At 38.3% G+C, this 23,049-nt stretch overlaps 2 protein-coding genes across 9 annotated transcripts in view; one reads left to right on the top strand and one right to left on the bottom strand.

Moving 5' to 3' along the window:
- The window catches only part of USP25 (ubiquitin specific peptidase 25), a 200,870-nt gene extending 185,726 nt beyond the window's left edge, over positions 1-15,144 (bottom strand). For all 7 annotated transcript variants that reach the window (XM_020976262.2, XM_020976266.2, XM_020976265.2 and 4 more), the window contains exon 1: positions 15,061-15,144. In XM_020976262.2, the coding sequence (XP_020831921.1) occupies positions 15,061-15,105 (45 nt within the window). In that variant the 5' untranslated portion in view covers positions 15,106-15,144. The remainder of the gene's footprint in view (positions 1-15,060) is intronic.
- Positions 15,145-15,626: 482 nt separating this feature from the next.
- LOC110200858 (uncharacterized) lies at positions 15,627-22,488 on the top strand. 2 transcript variants are annotated; one of them, XM_020976238.2, is made up of 3 exons: positions 15,627-16,222; positions 17,628-17,723; positions 20,849-22,488. In XM_020976238.2, exon 1 carries the CDS (start codon positions 15,627-15,629, stop codon positions 16,149-16,151), a length of 525 nt encoding a protein of 174 aa, XP_020831897.1. In that variant the 3' UTR covers positions 16,152-16,222; positions 17,628-17,723; positions 20,849-22,488. The 2 variants fall into 2 exon arrangements, with proteins under 2 accessions (XP_020831897.1, XP_078002598.1); XM_078146472.1 differs by lacking the exon at positions 17,628-17,723.
- The last annotated feature ends 561 nt before the right edge of the window (positions 22,489-23,049 follow it).

Below are 23,049 nucleotides of genomic sequence, written 5' to 3'. Positions count from 1 at the left end.
CAAAATAAATACAGAACTAAATAACTGGAGAAATAGTAATTGCTCCTGGGTGGGCTGTTCCAAGATGATAAAAATGACAACACTACCTAAATTTATTTACATACCAATCAGCCTACCAAAGAATTACTACATAAAGTTAGAAAAAATAATAAAATTCATCTGGAGAATCAAAAGGTCAAGAATATCAAGAGAATAAGCAACAACAAAAAGTGAACAAATGAGGCCTAATAATACAAGATCTCAGGCCATATTACAAAGCAATAATCATCAAAACAATTTGATATTGTGTAAGAAATAAAACGATTGAGCAATAGAACTGATAAAGTACATAAAATACAGAAGCAAATATGCATAGTAAGAGCTTGACATTCAGTCGTTTCAGTCACATCCAACTCTTCATCACCCCGTTGGAGTTTTCTTAGCAAAGATATTGGAGTGGTTTGCCATTTTCTTCTCCAGATCACTTTACAGATGAAGAAACTGAGCCAAGAAGGGTTAAGTGACTTGCCCAGGTATACATAGCTATCAAGTGTCTGAGGCCACATTTGAACTCAAGTCTTCCTGATTCCTGGCTGGAAGCTCTATCCACTGTGACACCCAGCTGTCCAGTGTTTGATAAACCAAAAGATCCAAACTATTGGGGCAAGAACTCACTATTTGACAAAAATTGCTGGTAATACTGGAAAGTAGTTTGACAGAAACCAGGCAATAGACCAACATCTCATACCATGTACCATGACAAGCTCAAACTGAGTACATGATTTAAACATAAAAGGTGATATCATAAGCAAATTAGAGGAACATGGAAAAAATTACATGTCATATAGTTTATAGATAGGGAAAGAGTTAATGACCAAATAAGAGATAGAGAGGTTCACAGAAGATTAAATGGATAATGTTGATTACATAAAATTAAAAAGTTTCACAGCCAAAATTAGAAGGAAAAAAAAGAAAGAAAACCTAGGGAAATAAATTTTACAGCCACTTTCTCTGATAAAAGTCTCATTTCCCAATTATATACAGAACTGGACCAAATTTATAAAAATAGGAGCCATTACCAAACTGATAAATGGTCAAAGGACATGAAGAGGCAGTTTTCAGAGGAAGATATAAATTCCTATCAATAATCATATGTAATAATGCTCTAAATCCCCAATAATTAGAGGAAATCTCAAACCCATCAGATCGTCTGAGATGACAGAAAAGGAAAATGACAAATGCTGGAGGGGGATGTAGAAAAATAAGTCAAATAATTCACAATTTGCAACTACACCCAAAGGACTATAAAACTGTGCATACCTTCTGACCCACTAATAGCTAAAAGGTTTTTACCCCAAGGAGATTAAAGAAAGAAAGAAAAAAAGATCCACATACAAAAATATGTATAGAAACTCTTTTTGCAGTGGAAAAGAATTGTAAACCGAAGGGATGCCCACAAATTGGGGAATACCACAACAATTTATGGTATATCAATGTGATGGAATACTATTGTGTTATAAGAAATGGTTTCAAAAAGACCAAAGATGTATATGAACTAATGCAAAGTGAAGTGAGCAGAATCAGGAGAACATTGTAAACAGGATCAACTGTGAAAGACTTGGTAACTGATCAATACAGTGATCTACCACAACTCCAAAGGACTCATGATGAAAAAAGGTATCCACCTACAGAGAGAGAAGTGACAGACTCATACTGCAGATTAAACCATATTTTTTCCTTTATTTTATTGCTTCCTTCCCCTACCCCCGCCAAAATGGCCAATGCCACAGTGTTTTTTGCATGATTTTTATATATAGAAAGCATATCCCATGTCTTGCTTTCTCAGTGGGTGGAGGAGTGAGTAGAGAGTGGAAGAGAATTTGGCAATTAAAATGAGTAATTTTTTTTAAAGGATAAGAAGATCACAACCAGGATAGTGACTCTTGACTTCCTGATACAGAAGAATCCACATGCCCCAGACTTTCTCTGTTGTCAATAAAATGGTTTCCTTTTGTGGGAGGTGGGGGGAAACAGTAAATTCTAGGAAACAAAAGAAAACTAAGAAAAAGTCACTTCATTTAAAAACCTCAGGATCTAGATGGTAAACCAAACAAACGTATATCAAACAGGTGAATGGACAGAGAAAAAGCAGGGTATGGAGGGCCTAAGATGTCAGCCTGAGGTTAGAATTAATACTTTAGGAAATAAGAACCTGTAGTAGGTTTCTGAGCAAGAGTGTTTTAAAAAAGATAAATTGGCAAATGGTTATGTAGTTGGAAGACATAAGACTAAATATTCAAAAATTCTAAGCTTTCAAATCTGCAGATTTCAGAATTATTCTAGCAATATTTGTGGCTCCTAATTGGTCTCCCTGTCCGTCCCTCAGGCTCCCCTCCTCAATGCAACACACAGCTTCCACAGTAATATTCCTAAGACTCAGATGATTTTAAAAAAAGAAAAAAGCTATTATAATGACAAGGATGCTCTAGACACAAAGTCAGAAAAAAAAAAGAATGACTCCAAAAATCTCTACAAGCAAAGCCTCAAAGAAAAACACAGCTGGTGCACAAATTTAACTAGAATTTTGAGAATGGATAAAACAAGAGTGCTGGTTTTTTTAAGAATTATAAATGTTTTTTATTAATAAAATAAAAATGCTATAAGAAAATTGGAAAAGTAATGAGCGCTATGGAAGAAAAAATTGAAAAGAGAATTAACAGCCTTGTTACAAAAGATATGAAAAATTAGAATGGACCAAATAGAAGGCAAAGAATCCATGAGACAACAAGAAACATTAAAACAAAGGCAAACAATCAAAAATTTGCCCAGATCTATTTATTTGATCTACAGGGGAAAGTACAAATAGAAAAAAAATTCACTGGACATCGCCTGAAACAAACTCCAAAATGAAAACTCTTCGAAACATTATATATGAAATCTAAAGCTTTCAGGTCAAAGAAAAAATTCTTCAAGAAGCCAGAAAGAAAAACGAACTTCTGTCACACACAATTTAGCTGCCCCTACTCTAAAGAAGTGGAGACCCTGGAATACACTATTTCAGAAGGCAAAGTATAGACTTACAGCTAAGAATAAGCTATGCAGCAAAACTGCGTATAATCCTACAGAGCGAGAAATGGCTCATTAATGAAATAAAAGACTTCCAAGTATTTCTGATGAAAAGACCAGAGCTGACTGAAATTAAGGTAACAAAGTTCCAAACACATTAAATTTATTGGTAGGGCTAGCAGTAATCTATAAAAAAGGATGCGGGGAGGGAGAGATGGGAGGGTATTTAGCTCCTCAGCAAGCCAAAGGACCCCAAGGTAGCATTTACAAGACTTCTTATAGTTTAGGAAAAGCGGATAAAAAATAGGACTTGGGATTAAGTCATCTGATTTCTACTGGTGTAAGGGATAAGATTTTCTTCCTGGTCACTATGGAAAGCTGATTGGTTGTGTCCACCTGTATCCTTGGAAGAAAAAGGTAGTGGTACAGAGATAATAGGTCTCCTTGACACGAAGATGGAACAGTGATTTACAGGAAGACTGAATTTCGGAACTTATGGACTTCCAAACTTAATTCAGAGACACAGAAATGTGACTCAAGAAGTTACACCAAAATATAGGTGGTTGGTTCAGAATAGAATCAATTACAAAATGGAATTAACTTGATTTTCTCAGCTGTGTAGAAACTTTACAAACATAGGAGTTGAGAAACATAAAACTGTAAACATGAATAAGAGGCCAAAGAAGTCAAACTATAGAGAGGGGAAGAAAAATATACTGGGGGTAAATAAGGGGGGGGGTACATCTGGCATTCACTCTCACCCTTATGGAACAAGTCAAAGGAGGGAAGATGCAGACACGCACAGAATCCTTTAGTGGAGGGGGGGGGAAATACAAAAATACACTTCCTTTTACAGGAAAATATGAGCAAAATGGAACAGGGGAGAAAGAGGAACTAGAGGGAAGGCAAATTAAGGGAGGGATTAGTCCTAAGAAAAACAAATTCTAACTTAGGATATGCAAAAATGTTTACAGTTCTTGTTAAGATGACAAAGAATGTAAATCTTACGGGGTGCCCATCTGCTGGGGAATGGCTGGACAAGTTATGGTATATAAATGTGATGGAATACCGTTACGCTGCAAGAAATGAAGAGGATGATTGTAGAGAAATCTGGGGAGAATTATATGAATTAATACAGAGTGAAGAGAATAGAACCAGAAGAACAATTTCTATAAGAATTATGATAAAGACAAACAACTTTAAAAGAATTAGAAACTCTGATCAACATGATGACCAATCACAGTTCCAGAATACTAATAATAAAACACGCTGTGCATCTCCTGATAGGTAAAGGCATCTGGATGCAGAATGAAACATTTTTTGACATGGGCAATGCAGAAATTTGTTTTGTTTATATGGTTGTTACAAAGGTTTTGTTTTTCTTATGTTCTCATTGGGGAGAGAGCGAGTGGGCAGCAGAGAAGGAAATTTTTTGCTGATTGAAAAAAATATATATCGCACAAAAGTAATGCTTATGGATTAACTAATTTATTTGAAAGAAAAATAGTTTTAGGCACCGTGAATTTAAGGAGGTGATAAAGACCAAGGAAAAAATGTTCTATAAACAGTTGGGATTAAAGGCACAAGTGAAAAGCTGGGAATAAAGATTCTGACAATAATCATAATAACTGTTGCTTTTTAAATAGCACTTTATTTTTTGTTTGTTTCTTCTTTCTCATGGTTTTTCCTATTGGTTCTAATTCTTCTTTACAACATGACTAATGTGAAAATAGGTTCAAAATGAATGTATACGTAGAGCCTATATCCAATTGCATGCATCTTGGGGTGGGGGGGGAGAGATGGGGAGAAAATTTGGAACTCAAAATCTTATGGAAGTGAATGTTGAAAACTAAAAATAAATTAACTTAAAAAAATAAACAGCACTTTAATGTTTCCAAGATAGACAGCATCAGACAGCAGAGATAAGGCTGACATTGGAGTCAAAAAGACCTGGCTCAAATTTTGCCTCTGAAATAACAGCCATGACCACAGGTAAATCACTCAACCTAATCAATGCCCCCAAGAAATCTTCTGAGATGCTAAAGCCAACCTCCACTGGGAAAGAAGCTTTCAGACCTAGTAACTAACACTATTAAAGGCATGGTTCCAAAAAAAAAGTTTCCAAATTGCTTTCCTTACAAAAACTATAGTTACTATTAAGTAGATTTTGTAGTAATCAAAGCAGAGCTGAAATGCTAATTCACCAAGGAAAAGAATATAGACCAGAAATTCTTCACTTTTTTGTGTTATCATGAACCCTTTTGGCAGTCTGGTGAAGCCTACGGACCATATAAAAATTTTAAGTATATAATTACAATTACAAAATTGCAAAAGATTACAAAAGAAACCAGTGATATTGAAATACTTTAATCACAATATGTTTTGGGTTTTTTTTAAAGTTCACGGACTCCAAGTTAAGAACCCTTGCTATTTAGCTGCTAGGTAAAAGCCATTGTCAATGACTGGGTCTTGGGGAACACCTATAGTTAAGCATTTAGGATGAAAAGGACAGAAAGATGAGTGAAAAACATCAAGAAAATCAGTATAGTGTCATGGAAGCTGAGTAGAGTTCTAAAACAAAATAGGTAAATTTACTATTTCATAAGGATGAATAGGAAAATGGAACAGTAGTTTGAGAGAATTCAGGTTTAGAACAGAGTCTTACATTACATACTACAATACGGTCTAAATGGACAAGTAATCTAAAAATGTAAAGGAGATGCTCAGAATGCTGGCACACACCAGTAATCCTTGCTACCAGGGAGGATGAGCTTAAGAGTTCTGAGCTGAAGTGGATTAAGCCAATAAGAGGTCTGCACTAAGTCCTGAACCAATATAGTGAGCCCCCAGCAGCTGAAGACCACAACACTAGTATCTAAGGGGCAAATCAGCCTGTGTCAGAAATGGAGCAGGTCAAAATTCTAGATCAATTAGTGATAAGAATAGCCTTAGGAGTGACTACTGATTAGGCTTCCAGCCTAGACTAAAATAGGGAAACCCAGGGTCTCAAACTCAATGACTAAATGAAAATTAAAAGTCACATTTAAAAATTTAAGTGTACAGTCACAGTAAAAATTGTAATGAAGCAGGGGATATAAGTAATCATAAAAGGTAAAACAGAAAATCTTGATTATATAAAATTTTAAGCATGCAAGCATACATAAATTTGCACAAGCAAATTTTAAAAAGCTGTCAATTGGGGAAAATATTACTATAAAATAGTCAAATTGATCTGTAATCTCAAAGTGGATATCCCTCCAGTGATGAATAAATAAAACTAAGAGTTGGAATTATGAAAAAACTGGTAAAATAGATAAACCATTGGTTCATACGATTAAAAGAGAGAAGAAAATCAAATCACTAGTATTAAAAATTAAAAGGGTGACTATACCACTAATGAGGATGAAATCAAAACAATTATAAGTTCTTTTGCCCAATTGTATGCCAATAAATGTAATTATTTAAGTAAAATGGAAAAATAGTTACAAAAATATAAACTGCCTAGATTAACAGAAGAGGAAATAGCATATCTAAACAGGCCTGTTTTAGAAAAGAAAAAGAAATTGAACAGGCCACAAATAAGCTACCTAAGAAAAAAGCATCAGGACCAGATGAATTTACAAAAGAATTCTAGCAAACATTTGAAGACCAACTAACTCCAATATTAAACAAATGGCAAAGAAGGGGTCCTACTAAACACTCCTTTTACAAATTATGATATCGCTATGATGCCCATACCTAAACCAGGAAGAGTAAAAACAAAGAAAGAAAACTATCGCCCAATTTCATTAAAGAATATGGATGCAAAAACCCTAAATAAAATACTAGCTAAAAGATTACAACAATATATTTACAAAGATTACACATTATGACCAAACCCATCCCAGGAATTCACGGATGATTTAACATAAAGAAAATTATTAACATAAATGATTATATCAATTAAAAGTAACAAAAATCATATGGCTATATCAATAGATGCAGACAAAGCATTTGATACACTCATTTCTTTTAAAAACAATTTAAAGTTTAGGTATAAAGGGGCTTTTCTTTAAATTGATAGGAAGCATTTGCCTAAAGTCATCAGCAAGCATTATTTGTAATGGGGATAAACTAGAAGCCTTCTCAGTAAGATCAGGTGTTTAACAAGGATGCCCTCTACCACCAATATTATTCAATACTGTACTGGAAATCCTAGCGATAGCAATAAGATAAGAAAAAGAAATAGAAGGAATCAGAATGGGCAATGGGGTAATAAAACCATCTCTTTTTGTAGACGATATGATGATATACTTGGAAAATCAGAGACTCTACTAAACAGTTAATTGAAATAATTATTAATTTCAGCAAAATAGCAGGATAAAAGTAAACCCACATAAATCATCAGCATTCCTATATATCAACAACAGGACCCTGCAGGAAGAAATAGCTAGAGATACCCCATTTAAAATAACTCTAGACAGTATAAAATACCTGGGATACACCTGCCAAAACAAACCCAGTAATTATATGAACAAAATCATCAAAAAACTTTGTACATAAATAAAATCAGATTTAAATAAATAGATAAATGTTAATTGTTCATGGGTAGGGGGCAAGGCCAACATAATAAAAATGACAATTTTACCAAAATTAATCTATATATATATACAATGCCATCCAACTAAATTACAAAAAATTTGTTTTACTGAGCTAGAAAAAAGTGACAAAATTCATTTGGAAGCACAAAAGATCAAGAATATCAAAGGAACTAATGGGGAAAAAAATTAAAGGAAGGAGATTTAGCAGTATCAAATCTTAAACTATATTATAGGATAGTAATTATCAAAACTATATTGTACTGGCTAAGAAACAGAAAGGTAGATCAATAGAACAGAATAGACATACAATTTACAGCAGCAAATGAATATGGTAACCTAGTGTTTGACAAGTGAAAAGACTGAAGTTTTCAGCATAAGAATTCATCATTTGGTAAAAATTGTTAAGAAAGGTGGAAAGCAATCTGGCAGAAATTGGGCATAGACCAATATCTTACACCATTTACCAAGATAAGGCCAAAATGGATACATGACCTAGAAACATAAAAAAAGAATTTACAAGAAAATTTGAAGAACATACAACATATTACTTATTAGACTTACGGATAAAGTGAACAATTTATGAACAAACAAGATATAAGAGAACATTGTAAGATGTAAAATGGATAATTCTGATTATATTAAGTTATTAAGGTTTTGTACAAATAAAACAAATGTAGCCAAGATCAAAAGCAGAAAACTGGAGGAAATTTTTATAGACAGTTCCACACATAAAGGTCAAATATCTCAATTTTTTTTTTTTTGGCTAGGCGATGGGGTTAAGTGACTTGCCCAGAGTTACACAGCTAGTAAGTGTTATGTCTGTTATGTCTGAGGTCGGATTTGAACTCAGGTCCTCCTGAATCCAGGGCCAGTGCTCTATCCACTGCACTACCTAGCTGCCTGTCTAAACAAATTGCGGTATTTGTTCATGATGGAATGGTACTCTGCTCTAAGAAATGATGAGTGGATGATTTTAAGAAACATGGAAAGACTTGCACGAAATAATGTAAAGCAAAATGAGCAGAACCAAGAGAAGTTATATACAGTAACAGCAATATTGTTTTAAGAACAACTTTAAACAACTAAGTTATTCTATTATAAATACTCAAATTAACTGCAAAGGTACTATGAAGAAGCTGTTTGTATCCAGAGAAAGAAAGAAATATATAGATATACACATACATACACACACACATACATATACATACACCCACACACAGAGGTGCATTTATGTCTAATGGTTACCACATCTCTAGGGTGGGGGTGAGAGTCGGGGAGGCGGTAGTGAGGGAAAAAATTAAGTTACATGATAAATTTGTTGTAAATTTAAAAGGAATAGCAAGTTGTACATAACAGATCAGCAATTTCAGGTGTGGGGGAAAAAATCACGTGATTAATATAAATAAGCCTGGAAAGATGTATATAAACTAATGCAAAGTGAAGTAAGCAGAGTCAAGAAATATACACAATGACTATGGCAATGTAAATATAAAGGACTACACACAAAAAAATCAAACGTAAATGTAAAAAAATTATAAAGATCAAGCATGACTTGAATGAAGACATATGAAAGGATATCACTCATTTATGGAAGTGAGTGGCCCAAAGATATTGTACATTTCACATGTTTTCAGAGTGTAGCCTTATTTAACCTCAGCTGGGAATGGACAAGTCCAGCTACTTTGCTGCTCTGTGCATGTCCCTGGTGACAGTGAAAGCTTTGTGAGTCCTGACTTGGGATTAGATATAAATTTTAGTAAGTAGACAACTTGCAAATATGGAATCCTCAAATAATGAAGATCAATTTTATGTACAAACAAGCTATACAGGATAAACTGCAGATAATCTAGAGAGGGAAGGCACTCTAGAGACATAAGTGAAATGGAATGATTTATTATATTAAATAGGATTTTAGCTGGGACTTGAAGGAAGCAGGGAGGAAGAGTATTCTAGGCATGGGGAACACTTAGTGAAAACTCTGGGAGTGTGAGTAGTGTCGAATGGGAAAAACAGCCAGATTAGTGTCACTAGTTCATAGAGTACATGGGGGATATAACATAAAAAGCCTGTAAAGGTAACAAGGAAACAGATCAAGAAGATCCTTAAAAGCCAAACAGGATTTTACATTTGATCCTAGAAACAACAGAGGTAGTAGCTGACCAGAGGGTGACATGATCAAACTCACACTTTAGGAAGATCACTAACAGCTGAATGGAGGATGGATTAGAGTGGGTAAAGACTTGAATCGGGGAGACCAACTAGCAGGTTATTTACAATAGTCCATGTGTGAGGAGACAAGGGCCTATGTATCAGAGTAGTGGCAATGTCCAACTAACATACATATGTGTATGAATACATGCATATATATACCTGCATACTCATACACACATGCACACACACATACATATAAACAAAAGCCATTCCCGAGTAGTAGCCAAAGAACAGGAACAAACAGTTCTCAAAAAAAAATTATAAAATATTAAGACTCCAAATAACTAATAATAAGAGAAATTAAAATCAAAACAACACTAAGATTTCAGCTCATACCCATCAAACAGGCAAAGATGCCAAAAAATGGGAATAGTCAGTGTTGGAAAGATTTCCAGACGACAGACACTGATGTTGGTAGAGCTGTGAACTAGGACAACTATTTTGGAAAGCAATATAGAATTACACACATCAAGCAACTGTCCATACCCTCTGATTGAGAGATTCCACTACTAGGTATATGATTCAGGGAGAACTCTGATAAGAACAAAATCCCTCTATACTCCAAAATATTGTTAACAGCACTTTTTGTGATAGCAAAGAACTGGTAACAAAGTAGATGCCCATTAACTAGGGATTGGCTAAAAAAATTATATCAAATGAATGTTACGGAATATTACTGTTCTCTAAGCAATAATGAATATGATGAATACAGAGAAACATGGAAAGACTTACACAAACTAATGAAGAGTGAAGTACTATTATTTTAGTTCATGCACATATTTTTGCCTTTTTATCTGTAATGTCCTAACTCTTAACTCCCTATTCTCTCCTTTATTTTCAGTAATGCACTTAGGCATATTTAAAGTTGGGGAGTGAAGGGATGTGGCTGGAATATCACAGGTTGGAATATACAGTACCCAGTACCTTTGTATAGAGAATCAAACACATTTTTTCACAGCAACTCTATGAGGTAGGAAATCCAAGTATTAGTATCCTTATTTTACAAATGTTTTAGAAAACTGAAGCTTAAAAACTTAGGGCCTACTACCTTGTTCACTGGCCTAATAAGTCTATCCAGTTTCAGTGCCAAGATTTGAAGTGTTAATAGTAAATAAGATTTTATTTGGAAAACAGATCAATAACGGGGTCATTAAAATATTTTTGATTAGTATAGTGATAAGATGAAAATATTTTAGAACAATATCACTGTGTTTCATAGAATAATAGGTTGAAGAGGCAAAAGAGTCCAAATTCAAATCATTCCCTTGATCAAAACTTCTTCAATGATTCCACTGTTTGATAAAAGTCCAAATTCCTTGGTCTTACATTAAGACTCCTTAGGCAAGATGTAACTGCAACCTTTCTAGAATTATCTTCCCCTATTCCCCTAAATAAGCCTTCTGTTAGTTTACTGACTGTCCCTGAAACTGCCTTTCCTGCCTATGTTTGTTTGGTTTTTTACCTTTTTATATAAACTTAACAAACAGACAGTGAAAAAGTCAGTGAGAGGAAAAGAAGCAGAATAATCCCTGTTGTCAAGGAATTTATATTCTTCGAACTGTGAGGTGGCACAGAAAGGAAGAATGCCCCTTTATAGTTAAGAAAACCTGAGTTCAAATACTGCCTCAGACACTTGCTGGCAGTGTGCCCCTGGGTAAGTCACTTAGCCTCTTGTCTGCCTCAGTTCCTCACCTGTAAAATGGGAATAGAAACACCTACCTCACAGGGTTGTTGGGAAGATCAAATGAGATAACATGCATACAGCTCTTTGTAAACCTAAAGTGCTACATAAATGCCAGCTATTCCGATTGTTATTATTATTATTACTCTAGCTGAAGAGACAACATGCATACAAATAACACATAAAATAAGTACTAAACAAATACACAGTAGTTAGGGAGGGAAGATACTAGTGATTGGGAGAATCAAGAAAGGCTTCATGTAGAAGGTAATGCTTGAGTTATATCTTAATGCAAGACAGGGATCCTATAAGGGAAAAGAAGAGGGTACATTCCAGGCATGGAATGTAACAAGTATAAAAACACTTAAGAAACAGAACAGACTACCATTTGTGATGGACAAAGTACCACATGTGAAGGCCAGTTAGGCTGAACTTTAGAGTGCTAGAAGTGGAGTATGGCAAATTGAGGCTGGAAAGATAGGTTGCAGTCAGGTTTCGAAGGGTTTTAAAAGCAAACCAGGAGGTAACAGGGATAAAAAAGGCGTTTCCTAAGTAAGAGGAGTGATATGGTTCAGATCTATACTTTTAAGAAAATCACTCAGGCAGCTATGTAGAATTATTCATTGGAAAAGAGAGAGACTTGAGACAGGAGGCCAATTAGGAAGCCACTGCAAAAGTCCTGTTGAAAAGTGATGGGATCCTGAATTAGGATGGTGGCTGTGTGATTAGAAAAAACATGGGACTAAAATTAAAATCTAATGATTTCTTGTCCAAAGTCATCTAGAACATAACACATCATCTTATGCAAATTATTAATTCAACCCAAAAAGAGTAATTAGGATGGTGGCTGTGTGATTAGAAAAAACATGGGACTAAAATTTAAATCTAATGATTTCTTGTCCAAAGTCATCTAGAACATAACACATTATCTTATGCAAATTATTAATTCAACCCAAAAAGAGTATCAGCTTGTTCAGAGGTGACAGTGTGGTATATATGACAAAGTGTTGAACTAGGAAAGACTTGGGTTCAAGTCCCACCTCAGATATTTACCAGTTGTGACCAGTTTCCTAATTACTAAAATAGAGATGACACTAACACCTGCTTCATAGCATTATCATAAAATTCAAATAATATAATGTAAATAAAACAATCTGAAAACCCTTATATGCTAATAGCATATAAATACCAGTAGTACTAATAAAAGAGTAATCATCACCACTATCACCACCACCACCAAGATTCTCCCCACTATAAAGAACACATTGATAAACTCTTAACTAGAACATTTCTTAGAGTTGTAATATAGCCCAGTGACCTTATCCAAACCATGGGTAGATAGGCACCTGGGGTAAATGTTAGTTGTACCTTTTCTTTTTATCCTTGGTGCCTCCTTATTTCTTTGTATTTCCTTTCTGTTCCCATCTTCCTTTTTCTGCCATAGGGCTTAACGGTTACTGTTAGCTAACTAAAATTTAGTGTGTAGACTGAGTTTGAAGTTTCAATCTGTTTTACAATAAACCCTAATGTAATAAGATATATACTGCAAATTATCAGGTATAGTGGCAATATTTCAATTTAACAATTCTCCTTTTCAAAAAAAGTTCATTAAAATGAAGGAACTGAATTAAATCATTTCTAAGATATCTTCAAACTCTTGATTTATTTTTGAATGTAGGAGTCAGGGATTATAATAACATGACATTTATGTAGGGCTTTAAGTAAAATATCTCATTTGAATCTCATTACAAGCCTATACTGCTAAACCTGGAATTATTCTCATTTTGCAAGATGAGGAAATTGAAACTTAAAAGGGTCAAGTGACGTGGCAACCATGTAAACAACTAGTTAAGTATTCAAACCCAATTCTCTCTGCATTCCAAGTCCAGAAACTCTTTCTACTAAACTCCTTCTGTTAATGTGCCTTCAGATGAAATTTAAAGAGTAAGAAGGTAAATTAAACTTGTAATTATTTCACCATACTTCATAAGGCATCTACAATTATCTCAGGGTGCCTTAAGATTTTTTAATTATATTAACTAATATTTTAATATATTTGTTAACTAATATTTTAATATAGTGTTAACTAATAGTTAATTAGCTATAATTCAAAGCTAGAAAAAAAGAACTCAAGATTGATAGCCAGATATTCTGAAGATGTGGGTAATCAAGAAAACAAAAATGCTTGAGTAGAATGTCACTACTCCAAAATGGTAGAGTAGTCACCTAAAGAAACAAAACACAAAGCATCTGTCTTACAAATTTTCACAATAAACTTCAGTTCTCCCATAATCACTAGACTAATTAAAAATTATCTATTCGACTGGTTCTAACACAAACTAAAAAGAAATTCTAAGTCACAGTTTCTCTCTTCTCTCATGAAATGGTTCAAACACAAGAATCTGAAGGCAGAATCTGACAACATGAACCTCTCACACAATTCACTATAGCAAAGCTAAGGTTTTGCCGTATGTCTTTTCGACTAAGACTTTTTAACTGCTGTCTGCCTCAGTTTCTTCAACTGCATAATGGCGATAATAATGGCACCTACTTCCCAGGGTTATAACCAGGATCGAATAAGATAACATATGTAAAGAAAGCTCTTGCCACATAGAAGACACTTAAATACGTGTTCCCTTCCTCTTCCCCCATCTAAAAAAAAAAACTTGCTGCCAACATTTTTAATTCTAGGAGGATCTGACCCGTTTTTTGTTGAAGGGGTAAACTGTCAAAAATGGAACAAGGTCAAACTTAAGAGACAAAAGGTTTCTACGGTATTTATTTGGCCAGAGGCTCCTCCCTTCCTCAGCGATAGCTCCCAGCCTAAAAAGTGGGCAAAACAAAAAAAATCTTCTTCACACAAAGGACCCACCTGACGGACCTGGTTATTTATGACCTTAATGTCGAAATCAAGTGCATAGGGAAGAATAATTATTTTTTCTCTCTTTTTAAAAATTTCATTAGGCTGAACTTTCAAAAAAGGAACCTGAGTGGGGGCACAAAAAAAAAAACCACCTCACAGCAGGAACCTGCTCAACTCAGGACGCCCCCAAACAAATAAATAAATGAAGCCCTTCAATGCGGCTCCCCCCGACAGACACCCCCAATCAATCAGCAGACTGGGGCGGAAGGGCAGCGAGGGTCAGGAAGGAAGTTCTGGGGCCAAAGTGACAAAACGAATGAAAGAGGAAGAAGCAGCCGGGCGCCCCGGAGCCTGGGGGCGCGGGGCCCCCGCACGCCTCGGGCCCCGAGCCCCGGAGCTCCAGGCCCGGCAAGTCAATAAGTCCCGGCGCGGAGCGCGGGGGGCGCTCGGGGAGCAGGGGAGGGAGGGGTTCGCCTCTTCCTGCGGCGCTCGGCCTAGGCTTGCCACTTCCCAAATTCTGGGTAATGGAGTGAGCTGGCGGAGAAGTTAGGGGGCGAGCAGGGGGCCGGGGACGGACAGGGCCCGGGGTCGCGGCTGGGGGAGGGGAAGCCGGCAGAAGTCAACAAACGCGAGCGTGGCGCGCGGGGGCGGGGGCGCGCCCGGGCGGCCGGCGGACTCACCTTCTGGGAGGTGCTCTGCTGCAGCACATTCTGCTCCACGGTCATGGCCCCCGCGGCGACTGCGGCTGCGGCTGCTCCCCCTCCTCGTCCTCCTTCCTCCCGCGGCCGCCTGGCTCTCGCTCGCAGGCTCTCGGTGTCTCCTTACTTCTGTCCTCTCCTCCTTTCCTCTTCCTCTTCCCCTTCCCCCCGAGGACAGCTCGGCCGGGCTCCGGGTGAGGATTGTGGGCAGGGGATGAAAAGCCGCTCCAGGCGCCTGGGGTCGGGAGGAGGGAGGGAGGGAGGGAGGAAGAGCGAGCCGGGGCGGGGGGAGGAGGGGGCCGAAGGGCGGTCCCGGACTCAGCGCAGCACGCCCAGGGCGCCCCGACGAGCCGGGTCCATGGGAGAGAAAGGGAAGGTGGAAGGCGAGGAGAGGGCGAGCAGGAACTCCGGAGCCGAAGAGACCGCGGCGGGCGGCGGCAGAGCGGAAGCCCGTCACTCACTGGGCTGAGCCGAGCTCCGGGAGACGGAGAGGGAGGGAGCGAGCCGCGGGGCTGACGGGCGAAAAGGAGGGAGTGGCCGGGTCCGGAATGGCGCTGTCCTCCTCCTGCCCCTCCCCTCCCCCAACTGCCGTCACGCCGCTCCCCTGGGCGCCCCGCCGGGCCCCCCCTCCTCCTCTTCCTCCTCGCCTCTCCCGGGCTGGACAGCCTTCCTCCGGGGCCTGCTTCCCGCTCCCCCCGGCCTCCGCCCTCGGAGCTCACATTGTGACTGTGGAGGCTGCCGCGGCCCCCCGGGACACACCCTGCGTCCCGGGCCGGACCACGGGTCACCCGGCTCCTTTCCGCCTGCAGCCCCCAGACCCAGAGTCCAGTCTCTGGCCCGGGCCTCGTTCAAGAAGGACCTTCCTCGGGGCCTCACCTCCCTGGCCTCGGCCCCGGGAGGAACCCCCCCCCGCCCCGTCGCCCTCGGGCGGGCCTCGGACACGGACACCCGCGATCGGGGCTCGTGGCTGCCCGTCTTCTTCCCTCTATCGGTGTCAGAGGGCAGACGTCCCCCGGCCCCCTCGCCTTCACCAAGTTCATTCCGAGCCTCCCGCATGCCGCCCTTCTCTCTAGGAATTTCACCAGGAGCCACGACTCTAGGCAGACTCAAGTGTGCATGGAACCCGGGACTGGAAGCCACATAGGTGGGAACCCCCTTCTAAACTGTCATTTGTCTTTGCTTAACTGAGGCCCCCCCAGCTCCTCTGTGACAATGACATCTGCCAGGATGAAGCTTTTCGTTTTGAGTTAGACACCTTCTCTGCAGCATGGGGGGGGGGCATTTTTTAAAAAAGAAAGAATACTGACAACTGATTCATAACTCAGCTATACCTTAAAATGTTGCCAAATTAGGTTAACGATTTAAAAATAGTTACAGCTGTACATATGACTTCATTCTTGGCTTCACATTTCGTTACCCCTACATAGAGGGGGGAGGGGGCGCCAGCAAAAACAGCTTTAGCTTCACAGTCTGGTGGGGAAAATGGAGAGGAACTGACATTAGCACAAACTATGCATATGTCAGTGTAATTCCAGTTATAATTTTAAATCTTCACTGGCACATTTTTTGTTTAATTTAATGACCAAGTCAGTCAACAAACATTTATTATGTATCAGCACTATTTAAAGAGTTTTTATTGGAAGACTTGTGGAAGTTTAACATAATCATATTTATGGTATTGAGATTGATAATTTTTTTCGAGACTGAGCACAAATAATAAAATTTTTAAATGATAAAAAATTAAAGGGAAATAAGTACATTATTTTTAATGTTATCTCTGTAATCCTGTGTCAAGACAGGGAAAGTTAGTTATCCTAAAGATCATTAGGTCAGAACTCATATTCATGCCCAGCGATCTTTTGTGATATGCTCTTTGAAGCTACATTTTCATATGTAAATAGAAATGCACTTGACCGACAAAACATTTTACAGAGAAGGAAAGTGAAGCCCAGAGAAATTAAATGATTTATCCAAGGTCATACAGGAGACAGGCAGGTGTCTTGACTCCCAATCCAGTATTCAACCTTGGATGGACAAGTCACGGCATTCTGTTGTCCACAACGTTCAGACTTTAGGGAAAACTAAATGGCCCCAAGCAGAAAATAGATTCAGAATAATATGATACTACAGGAGCGAATGTCTTTTTTTAAACTAGAAATTAGTGATAAGAATTTGGTAATTCCTACAATTTCAAATAATTATTTCTTGAGCACTAGGCTTCATATTTTGTGTCTCAAGTTGCTAGTAAAATTGTTCATCAAATAAAGTTCTTCTAGGGTTACCATATTTTTTCACCTGAATTCTAGTAAATTTCTTACTTTAAATATTTATTATGTTTTTAAAGCTTTAAAAAAACAGTAGTACCTGGAAAAATACAGATCATCAAATACTTTCAACTATATTACTGTATCACAGTTTTAAAAGCTTATAATTTTCATAGTGACCACAGAAAGAATGTACAGTTTTCTTTGTAAATGATTCATAAATAAAATAGACCACCTAACCTTTTATCCATGTTTTTATTTTGTTACTTCAAACACTTCAATCAGCCTGAATTATTGGATCAAACTAGGTTGCGGCTGCCGAAATACCTAGTGGTGACACAGTCTGTTAACCAGGAATGTATTTGATGGCTTTTCAGTGAGGTAGGTCGTGCCAGAATTTAAACTCTTCAGCCTTGTAGAACTGAGGTTAACTTTTATACCATGATGAGAGCAGAGCTTGAATAAAATTTTTTGAAGTGATAGATTTGACATAAAAGCCAATATTTATCTTAATTATTTACCAAAATTAACAGTAAAAGGGGAAAAAAAAGTTGATGAAAAACTATCCAGTAAAGTGTTTGAGTGTCTCAAGGATTGCTATTCCATTCTAGATCCCAGAAGTTATTTTTTAGGTTCTGTTGTCCATAGGAGGCTAAAAAATCCTTGAGTGTCTTTGAGATGAAAGGTCCCCCAATTATCACTACATAAAACTAATTACATTGTTACTAAGAAATTATCGAATCTGTTTCCCTTCAAATCAGTATTGTTTTCCTGTCTGTGATGTAGTTTACTCAATTTAGACTTTATGATGATAATTTATTTCTAACAACAGGATAGCAGTATGTAATTAAGTCAAAGGAAAGAATGTTTTCTATTGTCATAATGCTACTGTTCAGGGAGTTGAGTGTTCTAGAATAAATTCACTGAGAGCATAGAGTGGAGGATGGACACACAGTTGAGATGGATAAAGGGTAAAAAAAAAATAACATAATTTAAAGTGGAAGAAGAAATAATGATAGCTGATATTTATATAGCAATTGAAAGTTTATCTCAAAGTTGGTAATAATAGAAAAACATTAAGGAGCGTATAATTAGTGAATTCGTCTGCTGAAGGAAAGGTTTCAAACCATTATGTATTCCAAGCTTTTGTTAGTATTTTAATGAAACTTTCAGTGGTACCATTGCACTTTGTATTTTTTACTGACATTTTCAGTTTGAATGTCTGTATAAAAGATCTCTGTGAAGTGGAAAAGTCGTACTATAATCTTATAATAGGTTATTGCTTTATAGAGAATTCTTTGGAAATAAGTTACACACTGAGAAATAGATCGACCCTACCAATTGCATGTCATGTACTCTCCCCACAGACTTTCTCCAACTTAGATTTGCTCTCTCTTAATCAAATATTCCTCAGAGATCTCAGATTCCATCTTCCCTGACCTTCACTCTGAATTGTACACATGGTAGACCCCAACTGTCAATATGAGTAGAATTGAAAACAAGTTCCCAACCCCCACCAGTCTATATTGGCAAATAGTCACATAGATCAGAACATGATTAAAAGTAGTGGTGTCAAACTCAAGTAGAAATGGAAGCCACTAAACCATACCTAAGGATTCCTGTAGCTGCATATTTCCTTAGAAAAACACATTGTATTTTTAATTATTTTGTTAAATCCCACCTGTAGTTTAATGTAATTAAAATAGTTCACACTGTACTTAATGCCGCAGACAACATGTTTGACACTCCTGGAACAGGATTTTATACATTTTAATCCTCTTTATTCTCACCTCCAGAGAGCACTGGTTCAGCATGTGTCAGTTCCAGACACTCCATTTCAAGCTTCCCAGAAGCTCTCCAGTGAAGGGGCAATCCAGAATTAGATTTGAAATCTGACCACCTGGATCATATACATACTTCCAGGGCTGCTTTGCTGCAAAGCTTTCACCCTTTAGTACTAGCCACTCTGGAGATTACTTAGACTGGAGGAGTTCAGGCCAACAGTAATAAGGTCATTTTGCCAATCTAAATACTGGATCAAGTAATTCTGAGCTTTATGAACCAGCATGATTAGCCAGTTTACTCCAGTTTGGTAGTTAACAACCTCTGGAACTTGTTTCTATTTGTTACCACTTTGCTTTTTTTTCTCAGGAAATTATAACTTTTAGGGAAATGGACCAAGAGACTTCTTATACCCTATGAGATTCTATTAACTCTTTGGAAAATAGGATAGAGGAGAAAGGTTTTATTTCACTTATTTTTACTCCAACCTCTTTGAGATCAGCAACAGTAATTGTGTTAGCATAAAGCAGTCCTCTGATAAGAACATCACAGTCAACTTTCTTGGCTCAGCCTTGCCACTTATGGATGCAGTGGATGTGTGATCTCATTGCTAAGAGTTCTCCCTCCAAATGTACAGATTGCCATCACTCCAGACCTCAGACTGTGTTTCTCTTGCCCATGTCTTTCCATAAATCATAGTGTATACCAAAGGCTTACTCTAGTTCTTATGGTTAATGAATACCAGAGCCGGCTTTCCCTCTGTTATACTTCACTCTGTATTATCTTTTCCAGTCATATGTATCCCTACTGATGTCTCTTATACAACTTCTCGCATGTAAGTCATTGTTGGTAATGCAGAGCAGCATACTTGTGTCCACCTACTAGTGTCTTTTAGTTGTCCTCTGAGTCACCTGCAATGTTAATTGTAACATCACAAAGTTCTATGATTCTTAGACACATAGCTTTACAAGAATAATGGTGTTTAAAAAAATGTGCCTTTATGGCAATGATACACTTATTTATTAAAATGCTTAGACATTTTCACAAATCCTATTTAATCCATCAGCTATAAGTTGTCCAGGAGGGAGAACTGCCCAGTTAGTTGTGGTAATCTAGGGGCAGCTGGGTGGTGCAGTGGATAGAGCACTGGCTCTAGAGTCAGGAGGACCTGAGTTCATGTCTGGTCTCAGACCAGACACATAACACTTATTAGCTATGTGACCCTAGGCAAGTCACTTAACCCCAATTGCCTCACCCCCCCCCAGAAAAATAAAAAGAATTGTGGTAATCTGAACACTGTGCATTCTTTGTTTTAACACTGGATGATTAGAGCAGATATCTACTCTTCTGGGTCTCAGTGAGAAGGCCCAACTGCCCAAAAGTATTAGCATCTGTAGAACCTCCTGTTAGTAGGGTATGGCACTCCAAAGGCTGGCGGTGAGGATGCCTTGAGTGGGAGCACTGCCCATGAGGATGCAGATGCTAGAATCAGAGAATTGGGGTACAGAACTGGAAGAGAGGAGGAAGCAGTACAATGGATAATAAACCACCTCACTACCCTACCACAAACTGCTTACCTTTGGCATCACTTTAATAGCTAGGCATTTTTGGAAAAGCTAATAGACTTCCCATATTGAAAGGGAAGAATTAGGTAGATTTACATACCTGACCTACCCGAAGGAGCTCATCTGAGTAAAATTATAACAATCTTCTGTCTTTGAAAGTTTCTAGATTATGTTGTTGCAAGTCCAGACCACACAACCATCATCCAGAAACAGCTGTGAAGAAGAGTCATCCACACTGGCAAGCAGCTGCCGCACACAAAGCAGCACCCTGCCTAAACTAAGCAGCAAGGAGGCTTGAGAGAGAGTCAGGTGGCAGCATGTGCCAGGATAGTCAAAACACAACCACCTTGACCTACCTAGCATGTCCCCTCAGACCCTGAAAGATGTAGCCCAAGACCCTGAACCCAAGAGCTTTGGGAATAATATTGCTCTCCAAACCACCACACCTGCTTTCAATCAAGCCCTCTTCCCCCCCCAAAAAAAATGTCAAAGGGTCCCACTTAGTGCTACCAGCAAAAACTGTTGACAACTGCCATAACAGGTAGATAAACACAGGAGCCCTAGGAGAGACAGCACTCTTCAGACCACCTTTCTTTCTTCTAGTGCAGCCCTCATAGCTATTTTCAGAAGAAGCAAATCCTGTGGAGAAGGGGTCAATCATCCTTCCCAACTGTTATTCACAGGGCAGGCAAGCCAACCTAACTGAAGCAGCAAGGTATCCTGAGGGAAAGATAGGAGACAGCATGTGCCAAGCAAGTCAGACCACCATTACGTCCTTGACCACCATCTCCCCTCAGACTCTTATGGAAACAACTCAAGATCCTGAACCCAAGAGCCCTGGGAATAGTAATGTTTCCAGCCTACTACACTCAGCCATCTTCCAACACTCAGCCTAGTAACACCAGCCTTTGTGGAGAGGTACCCTAACAAGTGCTCCTGCAGATGCTACAGGCACAAGTACTGAAGACCCAAAAAAGCAAGTTCTTGCAATCAAGATCCTTGACACTGTCAAATGTTCAGCATCTTGAACTGATATGATTAGATCAGTAGAAATAATATCATAGAAGGGGCATTACAATCTGATTTGCTGTGCTGTACTCTACAGACCATGGGACCTTTCCATCTGACTTGCTGCCAAAGTCTTCTATGTGTTGTTTCATCTATTAGAATGTGAGCTCCTTGAAAGCAGGAACTGCCTATTCTATTAGTATCTCCAGAGCTTAACACAGTGCTTTGCACATATTAAACTTTTAATCAATGCTGTGTTCATGCAGGCCTAAGAATATTTCATTCCGGTTGGATTTTTCCCGCCTTTTCCTGTTTTTAAATTTATTGGCAGTTTAAATTTATGTTCCTATTTTCTGAACAGACAGCTTTCTGTTCTAAATTTGGGCTATTGCTGTGTGGTATTGTTTATCACTTGTGTAGCTGATTGATTTAGTATTTCTTGTATTGCTGTGTATGGTTTAAACATGATAATAAGGTGGATGTTAAATCATTAGAAAGTTGGTATACAAGCCAGTTTTTTAAAAAGTTCTTCTCTTTCACCCTCATCAAGAGGCTTCTTAATTCCTCTTCACTTTCTGCCATCAGAATGGTATCATTTGCATATCTGAGATGGTTGATATTTCTTCCAGCAACCTTTTGATTCATTTAGCATGGCATTTTGCGTGATGTGGAGGGTAGAAATGTCTGGCATGCTATGGCCTATGGGGTCATGAAGATTTGGACATGACCGAATGACTGAACAAAAACAAACTCAGCATGTAAGTTAAATAAAGTAACAATGTACAGCCTTATACCCCTTTTCCAATCTTAAACCAATCAGTCGTTCTATGTTCGATCTAACCAAACTGTTGATTCTTGGCCTGCATACAGGTTCCTCAGGAGACAAGTAAGATGAAGGCTGGGCATCTGAGCTGTCTTTAAAAGAAGGTTTGACAGGGAGATGTTTTTGGTTTTTGATTTTTTGCTCTGCCCTCTATCAGCAGGTCAGAGGCAACGGAGGGTACTGATGAAGTGTGAGTACCAAAGCTGATTCAATCTCCATGATGATGAGTTTCCTGGCAATGAGGTTTTCCTGGGGGAGGCATGATGATAATGGAATCGAATCCAAGCAAGAAAGCTGGTGGGGAATAAATCATCTTCCTGAACTCATCCTGTAGTGATTAACAAACTTCCATTGGTCACATCCTCCCCAACCCAGGGATCCTGAATCCCAAGCTATCATTAGTCAAACCCATTCTTTATCTCCCACTGCCCGTTCTCTTATTCCCATCTTCCTCAACCCATCATCCTCAGTGTTCCAATAGCTTTAACTACCTACCCATTCAGCTGTTCTCTTGGAACACTTGCTCCAA

The sequence above is a fragment of the Phascolarctos cinereus genome, unplaced genomic scaffold (genome assembly GCF_003287225.1).
Source record: "Phascolarctos cinereus isolate Bilbo 61053 unplaced genomic scaffold, phaCin_HiC Scaffold_726;HRSCAF=1367, whole genome shotgun sequence".
Taxonomy (NCBI): domain Eukaryota; kingdom Metazoa; phylum Chordata; class Mammalia; order Diprotodontia; family Phascolarctidae; genus Phascolarctos; species Phascolarctos cinereus.
Note: the sequence above shows the minus strand (reverse complement) of the source record. Positions and strands in the feature narration are given on the sequence as shown.

Coding starts and splice junctions, on each gene's coding strand:
- LOC110200858 (XM_078146472.1), top strand. CDS start 15,627: ATGGCGCTGTCCTCCTCCTGCCCCTCCCCTCCCCCAACTGCCGTCACG.